Source organism: Notolabrus celidotus, chromosome 22 (assembly GCF_009762535.1).
Source record: "Notolabrus celidotus isolate fNotCel1 chromosome 22, fNotCel1.pri, whole genome shotgun sequence".
Lineage (NCBI taxonomy): Eukaryota > Metazoa > Chordata > Actinopteri > Labriformes > Labridae > Notolabrus > Notolabrus celidotus.
The window spans coordinates 26,703,119-26,720,822 of record NC_048293.1 but is presented as its reverse complement, the minus strand read 5'-3'; the positions used below and the strand labels follow the sequence as shown (position 1 = coordinate 26,720,822).

Sequence of the window (17,704 nt, the reverse complement as noted above, 5' to 3'; positions counted from 1 at the left end):
AAATACACGGCCGATGTCCGGGATCCCGGAAGTGTTGTAAATGCGGGAAATACAAAGCCGCCGAACGGACCAATCACAGAGCTTGCGGTCCGCGTCGGCTCCACGGGGAGTTAAATTTTGGAGGAGGTGCACGTCAGCTACGTGCGTAGGCCTCGGCGTAGGTATGGGAGCTACGCGGACCCCCGGCGTAGGCTACGCCGTTGATTCAACGCAGAAGTATAAATCAGCCTTAAGTTAAAAAAAATCTGACTTATCATTGTAAATATGTTATCTGGCTACCTGGAGTTAGCTTAGCTTCAACTCAAGAAAAAAGGCTCCTCCAACGCTCCCAAATTATATTTCTTTTGTTTGATCCGTACAAAAAAGTGAAATCAGAGATACAAGGATTCAATGAGATAGCTGATTGTTTTTGTTGCCCTCTAAGACTGCCAGGAAGCTAGCTAGTCAGTTTGCTAGCTAGCTGCTCCAATGGTGCGTTCCATTTGACCTTGGAAGTCAGAAATTCAAAGATGTCAGTTGGATAAATCATCCGGAATGGCCCCTTTGAAGTCCGAATTCCATTCCGGAACTCGGACAAACTGCTGTAAGCCCCAGCTTGAAATCCAAGATGGCCGCTCCCTGCATCAACAGTAAAAAAAACTGTGCTCTTAATAGTGCGTACTACAAAACCTTAGTCATGTTTTCTGTAATAAAAGCAATCCCACCAATAGTATACTGTAGACGTTGTTATATTGCGCTAACTGTCACGTAATGTGTTGTTATTGCCTTGTATTAGCTAAAAATGCTAACAAAAAAAGGAGCTAATGGCTAAACAACGTTCCAACTCGTAACTTGAAAGCATTCAACTTACTTGTTGCGACTTCAGAGGTAAATTGAACGTACAAGAAGTCCTCTAGCTAACTAAGTTATGCTAACCTGCTCCTGGCTAAAGGTTAATATTTATACATTAGCATAGTATCTCTTTATTTCACTACCAGCATGAAACTAAAAAAGTAAAGCCCCACTCCTGGAAATGGGAAATTGTTCAATTTTTAGTATACTTACATTTTGTTAAGATGTTTTTTAAGCTTTGGAGGAGCTAGCAGGCAGAGTTTTTAACCTCAGATAAAGACAAGCTAGCTGCTTTTTCCCTGCACTGGTATTTTATGCAAAGCTAAGCTAACTTACCTGATTCTAGGTTCATATTTACGATACATCAGGACAGTGGATTCTCTTCTTATCCAACACTTTTCAGGAAAACAACAAAGAAAACAAACAGGCAAACTCATCTGTATTCAAAGGTACAGAGGCTAACATAGCTTCCAGGCTTTAGCTCCATATGTACACAAACATGAGAGTGGAATCAGTTATCTAAGTCTGAGTGTTGAAATGTTCCTTTAAAAATTTCAATTTGACCATCATGAACACCTGTCAGCTCTGTTGTTCTTTAAGATTTGATTCTGAGGAGGAAAATGACACATAAGACCCTGCATCATGTATTATGATACGTCTCATACATACTGGAGGTGTGATTCTGTTTCATCCGTCTCTGCTCTTTTGACCCGAACGACCTTGAGGCTTCACAGACACAAAAACAGACATGAAGGAGCTCAGAGCAGTCCAAATAACATCTGGATCAAACTGTGCATACAGACTATTTCAGGAGCAGTTTGGAGCGCTGCAGATGGGAGTGGGTTTTTCAGTGTTTGGACGAGGGATAAAAGGCTTCTCGTCAGTCACAGACAATATGCAGGAGTCGACGTAGACGCTGTGATTGACAGAGGAGAGGGGGAAAAATCCACCCTCAGATACTCTTACTCATTTCTCTGGAGTGTAAAAGGGTATTTGTCTGTAGGCGGCTTTATGTGACATCATGGTTAAGTGTTGTCTGGCAGCTAGAAGTAAGTTTAGAATCAGTCGTGGTTCAATCAGGGTGAATAAAAACACTTGAGATAAAAGAGGAAGAAAGATTTGCAAGACAAGGACAGCAAATATTTGAATATTTTAAAATCTGAATATCTGAAGGTGGATTTTTTTTCACTATCTGGCAACTTTGTTCCCTTTGTTTGTTGAAAACCAGACATACTTTACACTTTGATGCAGGTTTTTGGTGTCTATAGAGAAGCTGATCTCATCTTTGCTGGACTGTACTGTACCTTAACAATATCCAGGAGACATTTTTGCACATCATGATTGAAGATAAGTGATAAGACAGATGCATTCAACAATAAGTGACCCAGAAAACAGCAGCCTGCTCTCTCTTCACTGCAAGTACTGTATTAGTTTTACTGAGAAGCTGCGTCAGGTTTCTCTTTTCTTGCTTGGACAAGATGTTTTCTGTTTGTTTGGTGATGATGGAGAAATAGTACTTGAACAAACAAGGAGTACTTGAAATAACTGTACAGCTTTTTTTTATCTTAACTTGCCAAGGGAGATGTGCACAGTTGAGACTATTATGAGATAAATCACTTTTAAAAAATGTACTATTTTCCCTGAAATTTAAAAACATCTACAAAAAACATTAAAAGTTGGATGTTTATCCAAAATCTGACTGTTTTGCACTTTATTTGGCGACCTAAAAAGCACCTTAAATGTGTTACTTCTTCAGCTGTGTGTTTTTTTATTTCTTTAAGTACTATAATAAGACGTAGTCATGAAACGCTGCCATCCACATGCTGTGTATCGTCATGTGCTGTGTGAGAAAAAGCCCGCTGAATGTATAGAAACGGCCGTTTGGTCCAGATGGTTTCCCCCTGTGAATTCTGACTGTAGTCCAGTTCCGGACAACCTACAGCAGGTTAGTCACGAGCTGAAAGTATGGTGGTGGATCATTATGTTGTTGACTGAGGCAGTATGTATGTTGGTTATGTTAAAGTCAGTGTCGTGTGGTAAGAGCAGGCGGGGGGGGACACACACACAATAATAGACACACTCCTTGATACTGCAGCAAATTTGAGACAAGCTTTTCCCCTTAAGTGAGGAGAAATGAAGGAGTTTATTCACCTTCTTTATGGAGTTAGAGGTCATAAGAGCAAAGAGCCTTATTATTATCAATATGTTGTGAGCAGAACCAAATACAGACACACAGTTATTGTCCGGTATTATTCTGAACATAACAATGGCTTAAATTCACTGTGGTTCATATAAACAGCATATTCTCCAATGAAAACTTCCAGAGTAAGCTAGTTCTTCTGGATTTTTACTCCATGTAACGTGGTTCAAATTACTTGGATAATAGACATTCATCACTTCTACTTCATTATTTCTCACAAAATTATAAACATGCCTAAATCTCATGCTTGTCAAAGAGCAAAAATTAACATATATGATGCCCCTGCAAAGAACACTGCTACCATTTAAAGCTTAAACGCTTCATTTTGCATGTATAAACACTTCACATTATTCATTTTTCATTGTACAAGGGACTCTTATGTACTTTAATACGAATCACCTGAAAGTGTAAGCTTTAATTAGCTTTTTAAAATCCAAAATTTGCATGCATTAAAAGTCAGAAATGGACACTCTGCAAGCTATCTCTCAAAAGTCAATTATGATCACACAAAAATTAAAACATAAATTAAATTTAATTCACACTGAAATGCAGCCAACACAAGAATTTCGCTGAATACCTTCCACAGTTCATCAACTCAGTATTTGCCTAAATGATGTGTACTTTTGTTTCCATGTATTTGTGTTGAATAACATGTTTATTGATCTATCTCAACAACTGTCATGGCTTTAATTGTGCTAGAGTTTTATTTCTGCAGGGAATCTGCAAGATTTGGACGTGACACATGCAGCAGTGTCAACTTGTGGCCTAAAAGTGTAAATAATTATCATCACAACAAGAAAAATAAGAGACTTAATGAACATGAATGATTAAGACAATCCTCTATTCATATATTTGATGCTTCCTTTAATCTTTAGAGTCCCCTAATTTATACATTTCATACAGCAGCCAACCACTAAATGCATCTTTATTAAAGTAATGCTGCAATGAGCTTCAGTAAAATAAATGACAACACCAACATCAGGAAATTAAGCACACCATAAATACAAATTACAAACACATATCTAATAGTTGTTTCTGTCAACAGTTGAATCAAACCATCAAAGTCTCAGTGACTGTAATGCAGTAAGCAGTGTATCTGGTTGTTAAAATGTACTTGCCACTGCAACATCAACCCATCTTGTAAGGCCTGGCCGTGTGCCTGTGACTCTGCCTTCAGCCATTAGACGTGCCCAGAAAAGCAACAGAAGGAGTAACCATTCGACAAAATCCCTGTATTGACCCCCTGCAGCCGCAGCATCTGCTGTTTTCTACTTTGGCCATAGACCTGAGTATCTATGTCAAAGACAAAAATAGTTCTGAAAAGGTCAAATATGGCATTGCATCACTTCATTCTCCATGAATCTGCTTTTAGAATGTTCCTGGCAGGTTAATTTAAGGTGACTGGAAAGTATTCATGCGTATTTGGGATATTTAAAGCTCCTGTAAGGAATTGTTTAGCTTATGTTGATTTTGGCGCCCCCTGTGGACAAAGAGGTACATGCCTGTGCAGGGTATTCTCACCCTGCTTTATTCTAACACTCATTGAAATCTTAGCCATGGAAAATGTAAAAAAGGCTGTTTCAGAAGTTAGCAGTTAGTTAATTTGACCAATACCTCAAATTACACTTTAGGATAATCAATATTTTCAGTGGCAACAATATTGGGATAACTGACACATAGATGGGCTGTATGGTGGAGCAGTGGGCAGCGCTGTTGCCTCACAGCAAGAAGGTTACTGGTTCGAGTCCCTGGTCAGTCAGGTGCCTTACTGTGTGGAGTTTGCATGTTCTCCCTGTGCATGCGTGGGTTCTCTCCAGGTACTCTGGCTTCCTCCCACAGTCCAAAAACAAACTCTCCAGGTTAATTGGTCACTCTAAATTGAGTGAATTGTTGTCTGTCTTTCCATGTTTGCCCTGTGATAGGTTGGTGACCGGTCCAGGGTGTACCCTGCCTTCTGCCCAAAGTCAGCTGGGATAGGCTCCAGCCCCCCTAGACCACAAACGGGATAAGCTTTCCAGATAAAGGATGGATGGATGGACAAATAGGTGATATCTATACCTAAAATGTGGTAAACAAGGAGGTTTATTTCAGTCTCTAAAAAGTACAGAGCTTTTTGTGTTTAATGTTCCGGGTTCCCAAACGTTTTATTCCAAGACCTCCAAAATAACAGAGCCAGAGACTGCAGACCCCCTTAGTCCTGAGGTTGTTAAATGTTGCTCACAGCCAGATGCAGGAACTAGTATGCCAATCCAAAAACCTACATATATCTGTGTAAGTTAAAGAAGGCGATAGCAGCATAATCTCCTAAGTCATTTATTTATTTTTGCCTTTATCGGGTAGGACAGCTGAAGAGGGACAGGAAATGTGGGGATTAGAGAGTGAGGGAGGACATGCAGGAAATAGTCAAGGCTTGGAATCGAACCTGCGACGAGGGCTATAGCCTCTGTATATGGGGCGGCAGTAGCTCAGTCCATAGGGACTTGGCTTGGGAACCAAAGGGTCGCCGGTTTGAGTCCCATTTTGGACGAAGTTTGGCTACTGGTCTGTTGGCTGGAGAGGTGTTGGTTCACTTGCCTGGGCACTGCAGAGGTGCCCTTGAGCAAGGCACTGAACCCCCCAACTGCTCGGGTGCGCTGGTTGATGGCAGCATCCTCACTCTGACATCTCTCCCTAAGCATGTCCACTGCATGTGTGTGCATTGTATGGATATACCCCCAAAAAAAACTGTATGTGTAGCATGTCCCAAAAAAATAGCACGAGGGAAAAAATTGAATTTCTCCCCTGGGGATCAATAAAGTACCTTTCTTTCTTAGTCCGCTAGCTAGGCCAACAGCACCCCTCCTCAGTAATTTATGACGTTTATATTTACATTGTATGAAAAATTTAGCTACAATTTTCATATGTTTTTACAACAAAAGATAAAATATGCAATTTTATATCATTCTAAGTTTTTTTTCTTTTTTGGATGGCATCTCGCGACCCCCCAAAGGTCCCCGACCCCCACTTTGGGAAACACTGTAGTATGTAAATGTTTATGGGGGGTAAGGAGGACTGAACTCTGTTGACAGCCGCCTTCCAGTTAACCAAGGGTCCCTGAACGTCACACAGGGCGGTGTTGTGTTCCTCAGTGAAAGTCCAATGGTCATGATAAAGTCTGATCAACAGAAACATGGACCTCAGGCACGCCGTGCTGGACGCGTTTTCTCAGAACAAGAAGGCAGCTCTCCTGATCGGGGGAGCAGTTCTGGGCCTCGGGCTCGGATATAAATATCTTAGAAAGACAGAGAAAGTAGTTCGTGTGGGCGTCGTGTCGCAGCTCCTCATTCACCCTCTGAAGTCTGGCAGAGCTGTGTCTGTGGCTCTGGCTGAGTGTCAGAAAATCGGGTTGAAGTTCGGAGAGCTGCAGGATCGGTGAGTGCTGCAGTCTACATGTGTCACTTTGTCATGATCAGAAAGCTTTAATCCACATGCCAGGTCCTCTGTTACCTGATCAGACCTAAACAATCGAGTTGGATCAGGAATGAGATTTAACAACACAAGTTTTAAAGCAGTGGAACAAAGTAGAACATTTACGCACACATTACGCACACAGTGTACCAATTTGAGGAAGTGTACCATGTTTTCAAATTAAAGTACTTTAGCACCCTTAGACTTATATAGCATTTATTAGGCCTACATTTAGTCCACTCCTAAAACATAATGCATTGTGACCATTGTGACCCCGCAGGTGTTTGGGTTTGCAGCCATTTACCTCTTTTTATTCCCTCATGGGTGCAAAAAGCGCATCATTTAACACAAATTATAATATTTTGCACATGGATTACCTTCACTGATTGTAACTTGTCTTCCCAATATTACTTAATTTGAAGGAACTTGTCTGCAAAAGGATTTAAAGCAGGTCCACAATCTTACAGGCCTCTCATAAGGGATTACTCACATTATATTAAATTATTCAGACAACTATAAAACAAATCTGTGAGGTAAAACATGGAGGGGATTTCAAACCAATGGTTAAAAATAAACCTGAAATAAATCTGGGGTTTAATGAGTCAGCTGTAACGATGGCAACATGTGATGTCGTCTGTTCCCTCTTGTTTTCTTTTACACACACACGCCTGTATGTTTCTGTAAATCTGCAAGAGCTCAGTGTGCAGGTTCAGGGGCAGGATGTTGGAATGGACCCAGGGATACCAAATGGTGCAGATGAGGAAAATCCCTCCCTCTGTTTGTTTTGATTGCAGACACTGGCTGATGGTCACAGAGGATGGTCACATGGTGACGGGCAGGCAGGAGCCTCGCCTGGTGCTCGTGTCTCTGACCTGCGAGGGAGGTCATGTTTGTCTCAACAGCGCGGGCATGGAGGAGCTGCGGTTCCCCGTGAAACAGCCCGAGAACGCCGTCATTGACTGCAGGTTATACACCTTTCTGTCATCACAGTCCTCTCTGAGTATAAAACAAACATGTGATGGGGTGTAATGCAACAAGGAAGGGTGGTTTGGGATGTACCTTAAAGCTCCTGTGTGGAGTTTTTATCCAGTAATGAAACAAACTGAAATTAATTCTAAAACTTTCTTATTACCTACAAAAACAAACCAGACAATCAGTGTTTAAATCACACATTACGCCGTATTGATTTTAAAATTATTTTACTAGCTTTTAAGGCGCTGCATGGCCTCGCACCAGACTACTTATCAGAGATGCTTTTAGTGTATAAACCAGGAAGGCCTCTCTTTTAGCTGTTCCTCAGAGGAGAACAAAAACCTTCAGTGATGCTGCTTTCAGCCACTACGCTCCCAAACTATGGAACAGCCTGCTGGAGGATCTGAGAGGAGCTGACAGAAATATTGAGACTTGAAACGTAAATTAAAAACTAATTCGTTCAATCTGGCTTTTATGTAGAGTTTTACAATTTTATTACTTACCTTTTAATGTTATATTGATTTAAAGCTGCTGTGAGGAACTTTTGTTTTCTAATGATTCTGGCGCCCCCTTGTGGACAAAGTGATACCTCTTATGTCTTGTCCTAAACATGCAAAAGTAGTGTTTTCAACAAAAAACTCATCCTGCTGTTTTCTACCAGTCAACTTTATCAGGCAATGTGATTCTTTTCCATGAAAACAGTCAAATAAAGGCTGTTTCTGAAGTGAGATGTCCATCATGTGGTCTGACACCGACCCCCTCAGGGCGGTTTCAGGCATTAAAAATGACAACAGAGAAGGTGTCAGTGTTGCTGCTGATGGTCTTGTTTGTTATTAAAGGTCATAAAGAGGCATCAGTATCATTTTCAGTCTGTTTCTCAGACAGTTCAAAACTCCTCACAGGGCCTTTAAATGTTGCTTTATTATCTTATTAATTTTAACTGTTTATCTTTATTTTTATTTATCTATTCATTAATTAATTATTTTTATTTATCTACTCAGTTTTATTGACATTTTTAGCCTTAATTCTATTTGTTAAACTCTTATCCTTTCCCTTTTTTTTTTTTTAAAAGTTATATTTTTGGGGCTTTTTGCCTTTATTGCCTAGGACAGCTGAAGAGAGACAGGAAATATGGGGAGTGGGGGAAGACATGCAGGAAATGGTCGACCAGTCGGGAATCGAACCGGCGACCGCTGTAACAAGGACCGTAGCCTCTGTATGTGGGGCGCCCAGACCACCAGGCCACCAGTGCCCCACCTTACACTTTTTAAATTACTAATTATTAATTTATTATTTTAAATTAATACGTCTTGCCATTATTTTATTTCTGCTTCTTTCTTGTTTTCAGTCACTGTAAAGCACTTTGGGTTGCATTTGATTTGTATGAAAGGTGCTTTATAAATAAAGCTTGATTGATTGATTGAATGTCTTAAACTGCTGCCACTGGGTAGGCGTCAGGCTTTAAAATATATATATATTTGAAGTGAAAGAGTCTTGTTGAGTGATACATTTAATTTGAAATAAAGCAGGATTAGATATTCAGTCGAAAATACAACTTGCACACGTACAGAACGAAATCAGGAAAGCATCCCACTTCATCCACAGGGGGCGCCAGAATCAACACAAACCTAGGCAACTGCTTTCTGTTTTTTTGAATGTCTGCTTCTTCTTCTTCTTCTTCTTCTACTTCTTCTTCTTCAGAGTGTTTGGAAAAGACATTCAGGGACGTGACTGCGGCGATGAAGTCTCCCGCTGGCTCACTCGTGTCCTGGAGGCGGAGAAAACCTACCGCTTGGTGCACTTTGAGCACCAGATGACCGCCAGGAGGCCGACGGAGGGCGAGACCATGTTCCAAAAATATGAGGTAGACTGAGCCGTGTGCTGGAGTCTGTGTCTGTGAATGTATGTTATGTTTCTCACACACCACTCCGAACTCTGACCTCACTACTAATAAGTCTAACTGATTAACAGCTCCATAAAGGAGTTGAATCGGTGAGTGTTATGGGCATCATGAAGGTCGACCTCGGGGCAGAGCTGCTGTTTTATTGAAGCTGATAGATGTGCTGTTTTAAAGGTATATTCACTTGTGATTAATATTGTTCACATGTTTTTAGGTGGCCTACTCGGATATGGCTCCTGTGATGCTGCTGTCCGAGTCCTCTGTGAAAGATCTCAGCAGCAAGTTAGAGAAGGACGTCACGGTGGAGCGTTTCCGCCCAAACATCGTCATCAGTGACTGCGAGGCTTTCGAAGAGGTCAGTTCTTTAGTCTTTAACAACAAAGAGGAACAATATTTGGATTTCTCTGCTTTCTTTTCTGGCTGTTAATTTTTTGGTGCATGATTAGAATTATTAGATTAAAGAGACACAATCAAAGATAAGTTATAATAAGACAGATCCTGCGTTCTCTCTCCCTGACTCTTTCTTCCATTTTTCCCCTCCTGCTTGGAAAAATGATCATTTGGTCGTTCACGTCTGACTAATACCTCGCCCTTTTCAGTGTGAGCAGCGTGGACTAATTTTATCTCCAACTCAAAAAACCAACTGTTTTGCCTTTTCAGGATTCTTGGGAAGCGCTCCAGATTGGCAGCGTGCGACTGCAGCGTGTAATGTCGTGTGGACGGTAACACAGCTGACGCCTCTCACTGAATCAAATCAGACTCTGAAGCACTTCATTTATCCACTAAATGACTACTGAAAAGCAGAAAATACTACAGTTGGCATTGATATGTAGGATTAAAGTTAATATACTGAGGAGTGACAGTTTTAAGAGCCTGGTTGATGCCTACATGCATTATTTGTCTTCTTTAGATTCAGGATTTACAGGATGGATGTAATCACAGTTTGCTTTTGTTGTTTTCAGATGCATTTTTACAACGGTTGATCCTGAAACAGGAATAATTAGCAGGAAGGAGCCTCTGGAAACACTGAAGAGGTAAAGTTTTAGATTTCAGGATACAAATCAGGAGTGCAGGAATGAGTGAAAGATTTGTGCTCAGGTTTAGAGTAAAGAAATCAGTTACTCATCAAGGACAGAAATCACAGGGACCATGTAGTTTTCTCACAATAGAAGACAATATTAGTCTGCAGCTCGAAAGAAAAGTCCTGATCAAGACCAAACCAGAACATTTGACCTCAAAGTCACACAGGTGTACGAGGCTGATGCGTACTGTATTTTGTTCAAGTACAGATTTTAAAGGTGACATATCACACTTTTTTCATCAATATATATTGGTCTAAGAGGTCCCCAAAACATGTCTTTAAAGTTTATGCTCAAAAAAACACTTTGAAATCAGATTTTGGTCTGCCTGAAAACCCCTCTTCTTCAGTCCTCCTCAGAACAGTCTGTTTTCTCTCTGACCACGCCCCCTCAGGAAGTGGATGTGCCTCGGCTCTCCAGCACGTTGATCTAATGTTTACATGTTGGCTAAATATATACGGCTGCTCACAGATCACGTTATTTCAACTCTCTGAATCTGATCCAGAATCTGATCCTGATGGAGAGGCGCCTGCAGCAGGACCTTTCTGAACCATTGGTCACAGATTTAGTGTTTCTTGTTGTTTTATTTGTCAGTATGTAGACGTGTGTCTTGGTACACAGCTACGAACATGTAGCTATGTGGCTATGCTAACTAGCGCTAGCACTTTTCCACAACAAATAAAATCATCCACTAGATCTTCAAATCTGCAGACGTGGGGAGTAAAACCGACCTCTACCAGAAAGGCAGCAGGACCTTTCTGAAGGATTGGTCACAGATTTAGTGTTTCTTGTTGTTTTATTTGTCAGTATGTAGACGTGTGTCTTGGTACACAGCTACAGCTACAGCTATGAACATGTAGCTATGTGGCTATGCTAATTAGTGCTAGCACTTATCCATGATAAATAAAAATCATCCACTAGATCTTCAAATCTGCAGACGTGGGGAGTAAAACCGACCTTTGTGTTTATTAAGACAGCCTACAACTAGCATGCCTCCCTCCTAAGCTCCTTGTTAGCACACATTTGTGCAGGTAATGAAAAACGGAGGAGGGGATTCAGTATTATTTTATACAGTCTATGGGCTGAACAAGCTCCGAGCTCTGACTCCGTGACAGACCGGATATTGTTGTTACGTAACAAAAACACAGAAGTCTGAAACGGCTGGTTTCACACACATTTACAGAAAGGTGGAGAAATCAGAACAGGGGCAGAATGGATTCTTTTCATTCTCGGGGGGTTTGTAGACAGGGACACAGATTTCAGGTAAAGAACCATTAAAAAGTCCATTTTGCATGATATGTCACCTTTAATTTTAAAAACTCAAACGTCCCTGAACTCTTTTTTTAATTTTTTTTAAACAATATCTTTTTTTGAGTATTCCATGTACAATGTGAATTACACAGGCATAAATACTACATTAACATTTTGTACAATACAAAAGTCATTTTTTTGTTATTTTCTCCCAAACAAACAAAACACCCCGTCCCACCCTCATTCATCTCTCTCTCAAAGTCTGTTAAACACACAAGACAGAATCTCTAGAACATTTAAAGGTGACATATCATGCAAAATGGACTTTTTAATGGTTCTCTACCTGAAATATGTGTCCCTGTCTACAAACCCCCCGAGAATGAAAAGAATCCATTCTGCCCCTGTTCTGATTTCTCCACCTTTCTGTAAATGTGTGTGAAACCAGCCGTTTCAGACTTCCGTGTTTTTGTTACGTAACAACAATATCCGGTCTGTCCCGGAGTCAGAGCTCGGAGCTTGTTCAGCCCATAGACTGTATAAAATACAACTCAACCCCTCCTCCATTTTTCATTCCCTGCACACATGTGTGCTAACAAGGAGCTTAGGAGGGAGGCATGCTAGTTGTAGGCTGTCTTAATAAACACAAAGGTCGGTTTTACTCCCCACGTCTGCAGATTTGAAGATCTAGTGGATGATTTTTATTTATCATGGATAAGTGCTAGCGCTAGTTAGCATAGCCACATAGCTACATGTTCATAGATGTAGCTGTAGCTGTGTACCAAGACACACGTCGACATACTGACAAATAAAACAACAAGAAACACTAAATCTGTGACCAATGGTTCAGAAAGGTCCTGCTGCAGGCGCCTCTCCGTCAGGATCAGATTCTGGATCAGATTCAGAGGGTTGAAGTAACGTGATCTCTGAGCAGCCGTGTATATTCAGCCAACATGTAAACATTAGATCAACGTGCTGGAGAGCCGAGGCACATCCACTTCCTGAGGGGGCGTGGTCAGAGAGAAAACAGACTGTTCTGAGGAGGACTGAAGAAGAGGGTTTTTCAGACAGACCAAAATCTGATTTCAAAGTGTTTTTTTGAGCATAAACTTTAAAGACATGTTTTGGGGACCTCTTAGACCAATATATGTTGATGAAAAAAGCGTGATATGTCACCTTTAAAGGTACCTTGAATAAATAAAAAAATACATCCACTGTAGAGGCAGGGAAACGTTTCCCACTTTTCACTTGGAGTGTGGGTGTGTCTGTGTGGGTGGGTGTGTCTGTGTGGGTCTGTGTGGGGGTGTCACTGATTGCCTAATGAATAGCCCCTGCACTGCCTGTGAATCTGTTTTGCCTGGTGCAGGGAGAGAGGAGGCAGGGTGCTGATGTTTCTGTTGGCCGCTGAAACTTCTTACCACCACATAGTCGAATTCTGCAAGCCTACCTTCATGAAATATATGTTTGAATTTATGTTTATCGAGTAGGTTAAATAAAACACTCAAATTGCAGTAATGGCTTCATGTTTCCTCCCTTGGAGTCAGCGCGTCAGAAAGATCCCTGTATTCCCCTCTGTGACTAATCTAGTTTTTTGATAGTCATGCAACATCCACATATACAAAAATGTAAGTTACACCGGTTCTCAGTATCTTCGTCTTTTTTTCTGGGATCTACCACAAGTCCATATAAGTATCTCAGTCTTGGTTTTCAGCCTGTAAAAGCCCTCCTATATCTCCACTCTTAATAGAATCATTAAATGGTTTCCAGATTCCCTCATAAACTGTTCATTTGTTCTTCAAGGTATATGATATTCTCTCCATTGACATACATTGTGCCATATTTCTAATCCAAGCACCGATTGTAGGTGCATCAGTTTTCTTCCATTGAAAGGCCAATGTTCGTTTTGCTTGCAGTATAGCAAAATCAATAAACCTGCATTGCTTGGTTCTCAAATTAAGACCACTCGGATATATGTGTAACAAGATCATCTTGGAGTCTACTGGAATGGTTCCTGACAAAATAGTACTGACTTTATTGATCATCTCCCTCCAGAAGTTCCTAACTCTGTCACACTCCCAAATGCAATGTATAAAGGTTCCTTGAGCCCCTCAACTCTTTCTTGTTATTTAACCTTCACAGCTATCGTCTGTGCGACCCGTCTGAGAAGCACATCTACAAGTCGTCCCCGTTGTTTGGACAGCTGCACACCGTGAACAAGACCGGCATCCTGCAGGTCGGGGACGTGGTCTACAAGATCAGCCGTTGAATGAAGAAGCCAGATATGAGCTTTGATATCAGCACTATCACTCTGATCTTAACAGATGTAATGAATGAGAAATGACTACAGCACTTAGAAAATGTAGAAAATGTAGCAGAGAGTTTTTTTGAAATAGGAGAATCAAAGATGGACAATCCAGATAATCACTGCTTTTTACACTACATGTGCCTGAAACTAACAACACTGCTAAATGAAATACATGCTGCCTTTAAGGACACAAATGTAACTTCCTTTAGTCTTTATAATAATTTTTTTACATGTAATTCTTCTAATCAGAGAAGAGAAACCCTGACAGCATCTGACTGATATCATCTTATAATAAAATATAAATCCTTTTAGGTGAATTCTGTTTCAACTCTTTGTTTTTGGTTTTCAATCTGGTGCTGTTAACTTGTGTCTTATGTTTTTAGAGGCGTGTGTTTTGTAAATCAAAAAGGAAAGCCACATTTTGAATGAATTGGCTGCTAAATTGCTGATTATCTATAAAGAATATAGTATAAGTTGTTTTGCAACTTTCTGTTAGGAAAACAAAAAAGACTGCACCTCTTTGATTTTATTTTTGGAAGTTAAAACTGATATTTTCTTCTTTAAAAAACCCAAACTGCCTCTCCTTTGTGTCCCATTTCAGGGTAAATATTCCCCAACCTTCATGTAATCATGTATTTGACACTGTTATTCAGAAAAACCTTCAAAGTTTCACCAGCAGACGGTCAGAGTCACTCAACAGGACAAACATGTAGAGGCATTTGCTGGAAACAAAGATCAAACTTTTGACCTTTCTGTTAATGTGCAATCTGTGCCTCCTTGCCAGTATTTTAAATCAGTGAAACAGTGAAGTTTAATGAGCAGCCGTCACATTTTTGGCTCTTAAACTAAGCTTTCATTGTGCCTCAAGTATGAACAGTTGGCAGACCAAGTTTTAGTTGCATGAAACGGCCAGTAGAGAGCAATATAAGCACAAGCAACACATGCACCTGTGGATGGGAGGGAGGAATTCTGTATATTTTTAAAAAGAGAAACTCATTTTTAACTTCACAGACATTCACAGCCTTTGAATTTGTTTGTAAATTACCAGATTTGTAAATTGCAGCATTTAGATCTGCTTGTTTGAGTGTCACTTATAGAAATTCTAATAATAACATGCAAAGAAAAGTGCATGCCTTTTTTAATTTACATATTTTTAATAAATTAAACACAGTATTCTGACTATGTTTACAAATACTTCTCTTTTTTATTGTTTTTATAACACATAGGTGTGGTCATACTCTTTCTCTCTACAGTAGGAGTAGTTCATCTGAATCCTCTGTTAACATTTATGTTCTTCCAGATTGATCAGCAGCTGAAAATACAGCAGGTAGTGGATATCTGGAGATGCGTTGAGCCACATGTCAAGGTAAAACAACAACATATTTGATAACCTGTTAGCTACCATTAGATAACAGCTTGTGTAGTGGCCATTTGCCATAAAAAACTCAAAGAATAATTAAAGTATCAAACTCAAACTTTAACTAAACTTAATCAAAGGGTCACTGATGCACCGTGGGGATGTGATGTACGCAGGCAAAAGAAGTCTAATGTCCATGCAGAAGTGCAGCGGTTCTCAATGGTTTATTTTAATGTAAGCAAGCAAACAAAAAGGAACAAAGAAAATCACGGCTCCTGCTGCCTCTCTTGCGCTGATAAAAAACCATAGGCCCACCCAGGTGCATGCCGGCCTTCTGCCACCTACCTACCTAAATAACCTCCAGTGCCCACAGTTCGTGATTACAAAACAAACAAAAACAAACAAAAGAAATACTAAATATACAAAAAATCTAAATATACTAAACAAATGACTAACAAAAAATATAACCCCAAAAACCTAACTTTATTGAGTTATAAAAAGAAAAGTTTTAGATAAATCTAACAACTAATACTACTTATTAATTCCAAACTAAATAAACAACTAAATACAAAAAATAAACAAATAGCTCCAACAGCTTGTGTTAGCATTTTGTTTTGTTTTTTGAAATGTTGCAAAATAAGAGAAGCTAACATGTTTATAGTTAGCAGGTATCATATTTACTATTTTAGTGTTATGTGTTAGCATGCTAAAATGTGGCTAACAAGGTTCCTACTTGTATTTATTGTGTTTCTATTATTTTTGTGAAGCACTTTGTTACTTGTATTGAAAAGTGCTGTACAAATAAAGTTATTATTATTATTATGATATAAACAGTTGAGGTAAAAGTTCAAAGTTATGAAATCAAGAGGCTGAAAATGCCGGTAGTTTTGTGCTGATCTGTTCTGCAAATAATGAAATATTCAAACTCAAAGACACAAATGTGACGCTAATCAGACACTTTTATATTGTGCTCAGGGTGGCAATCTTCAATAATGTTTCAGTGAAGTGTGCTTCAGTTATGTTTTACTGCTGTGTTCCAAAATAGGAAATTTGACAAATAATGAGACAATTTTTTTGATAGATACATAAATAAAAAGTAGAAAATGAAAAAGCAAGCAGCAACCCCCGGTCTAAAAATATGAGTCCAATGCAGAAGTGTAAAAAAAAACTGCAGTTCATCGAGTGTCCGCTTGAGGCTGGGTGTGGAAGTACAGGAAACCACATACACACCAATTCAAAGAAGCTGATCTTTACAGCAGAAATAAACATGTTTACGGCCTGGTTCAAAAAACAAGTGTAGTCTGGATAGATCATTTCTCGATCGGCACACACTGTACAGGGGGTGAATTTTTTTCAAAGACATTGAGATTACGAGTCTTCCAATGAGAGGCACAGCTGACTTGATTGACAGGCGGGAACACTGTAGCTGTTAGCTAGGAGGCTCAAAGCCTGCCTCTTTACCTCACACTCGCTCGACAGCAGCAATATGGCTGCCACCGCCGATTGGCCTCAAAACTGTGCTGTAGAAATGCGATTATAGGCCCTAAATCAAAGCTATGATAGCCTACTTCTGTCACTGTAACGACACAGTATATATACACTAACTGCATTCCATGTGTGGAACAGTACAAACTAATAGTATTGTAGAATGTAGTAATTTCATATTGGGCAAGTCTCCAACCCACCTGACTCCACGTCTGGAGACCGCAGGAGAAAAACAGAGCACTCAAATAAAAACCTAAACGGCTAACAAACATTCAAACAGCTGGAGGCTCAGGTTGGAGGTCTCCAAGTTCCCCCAAGTCCATCACACAAGTGGATCACTTTATGGGGAATTTCATCCACCACAGGAGAGTTTGAAGAAGTTCTGAAACTCAGAGGCGTTGGGTTGAAAATAAATATTTAAAGGTAGTTATTTCTTTGCAAGCATGGACCAAATATTCAAATTAACTCACATATTTCAGCTCTGGGCACTTTGTTGCATGCCAGGAATTCAACGAAATAGACAAAACACCAAAAACTACAAACATGTTCGGTTTAAAGAGGGAACACCTCCCTGTTCTGTGTCATTTCACGTGAAACCTAAGTGCCTTCTTAGTTTAAAGGTGCCATGGTTCCTTCAACTTCAAAGGGTCCCCCCTCGAGCAAAACAGCCGCAGGTAATGATACACAGGAGCTGTTGCACAACAGGAAAAGAGCATCTTTACCGTCACTAAATGAGTACTTTGAGGGAAAACATGAAGCTTTTTAGGTCTCTGCTCAAAGGTCCAAAAAGCTGTCGCTGTGTTTTCTAAATTGAACATTTTGGCATGAATGCATAGCTGTGTGCTGCAGGTCTGTAATTTGTAAGGGTCCTAGGTTCAAA

The 17,704-nt window shown here is 40.0% G+C and overlaps 1 protein-coding gene across 1 annotated transcript; it reads left to right on the top strand.

Annotated features, from left to right (window-relative positions):
• Positions 1-6,093: 6,093 nt before the first annotated feature.
• Positions 6,094-14,304, top strand: marc1 (mitochondrial amidoxime reducing component 1). Its single transcript, XM_034675873.1, has 7 exons — positions 6,094-6,442; positions 7,273-7,443; positions 9,152-9,314; positions 9,565-9,705; positions 10,011-10,072; positions 10,313-10,384; positions 13,817-14,304. Exons 1-7 carry the CDS (start codon positions 6,201-6,203, stop codon positions 13,941-13,943), a joined length of 978 nt encoding a protein of 325 aa, XP_034531764.1. The 5' UTR covers positions 6,094-6,200; the 3' UTR covers positions 13,944-14,304.
• The last annotated feature ends 3,400 nt before the right edge of the window (positions 14,305-17,704 follow it).

Bases quoted from the DNA above. Each gene is read 5' to 3' on its own strand.
- marc1 (XM_034675873.1), top strand. From the start codon at position 6,201: ATGGACCTCAGGCACGCCGTGCTGGACGCGTTTTCTCAGAACAAGAAG. The intron at 6,443-7,272 runs GTGAGTGCTGCA...TTTTGATTGCAG, and splicing joins TTCGGAGAGCTGCAGGATCG to ACACTGGCTGATGGTCACAG. The intron at 9,706-10,010 runs GTCAGTTCTTTA...TTGCCTTTTCAG, and splicing joins ACTGCGAGGCTTTCGAAGAG to GATTCTTGGGAAGCGCTCCA.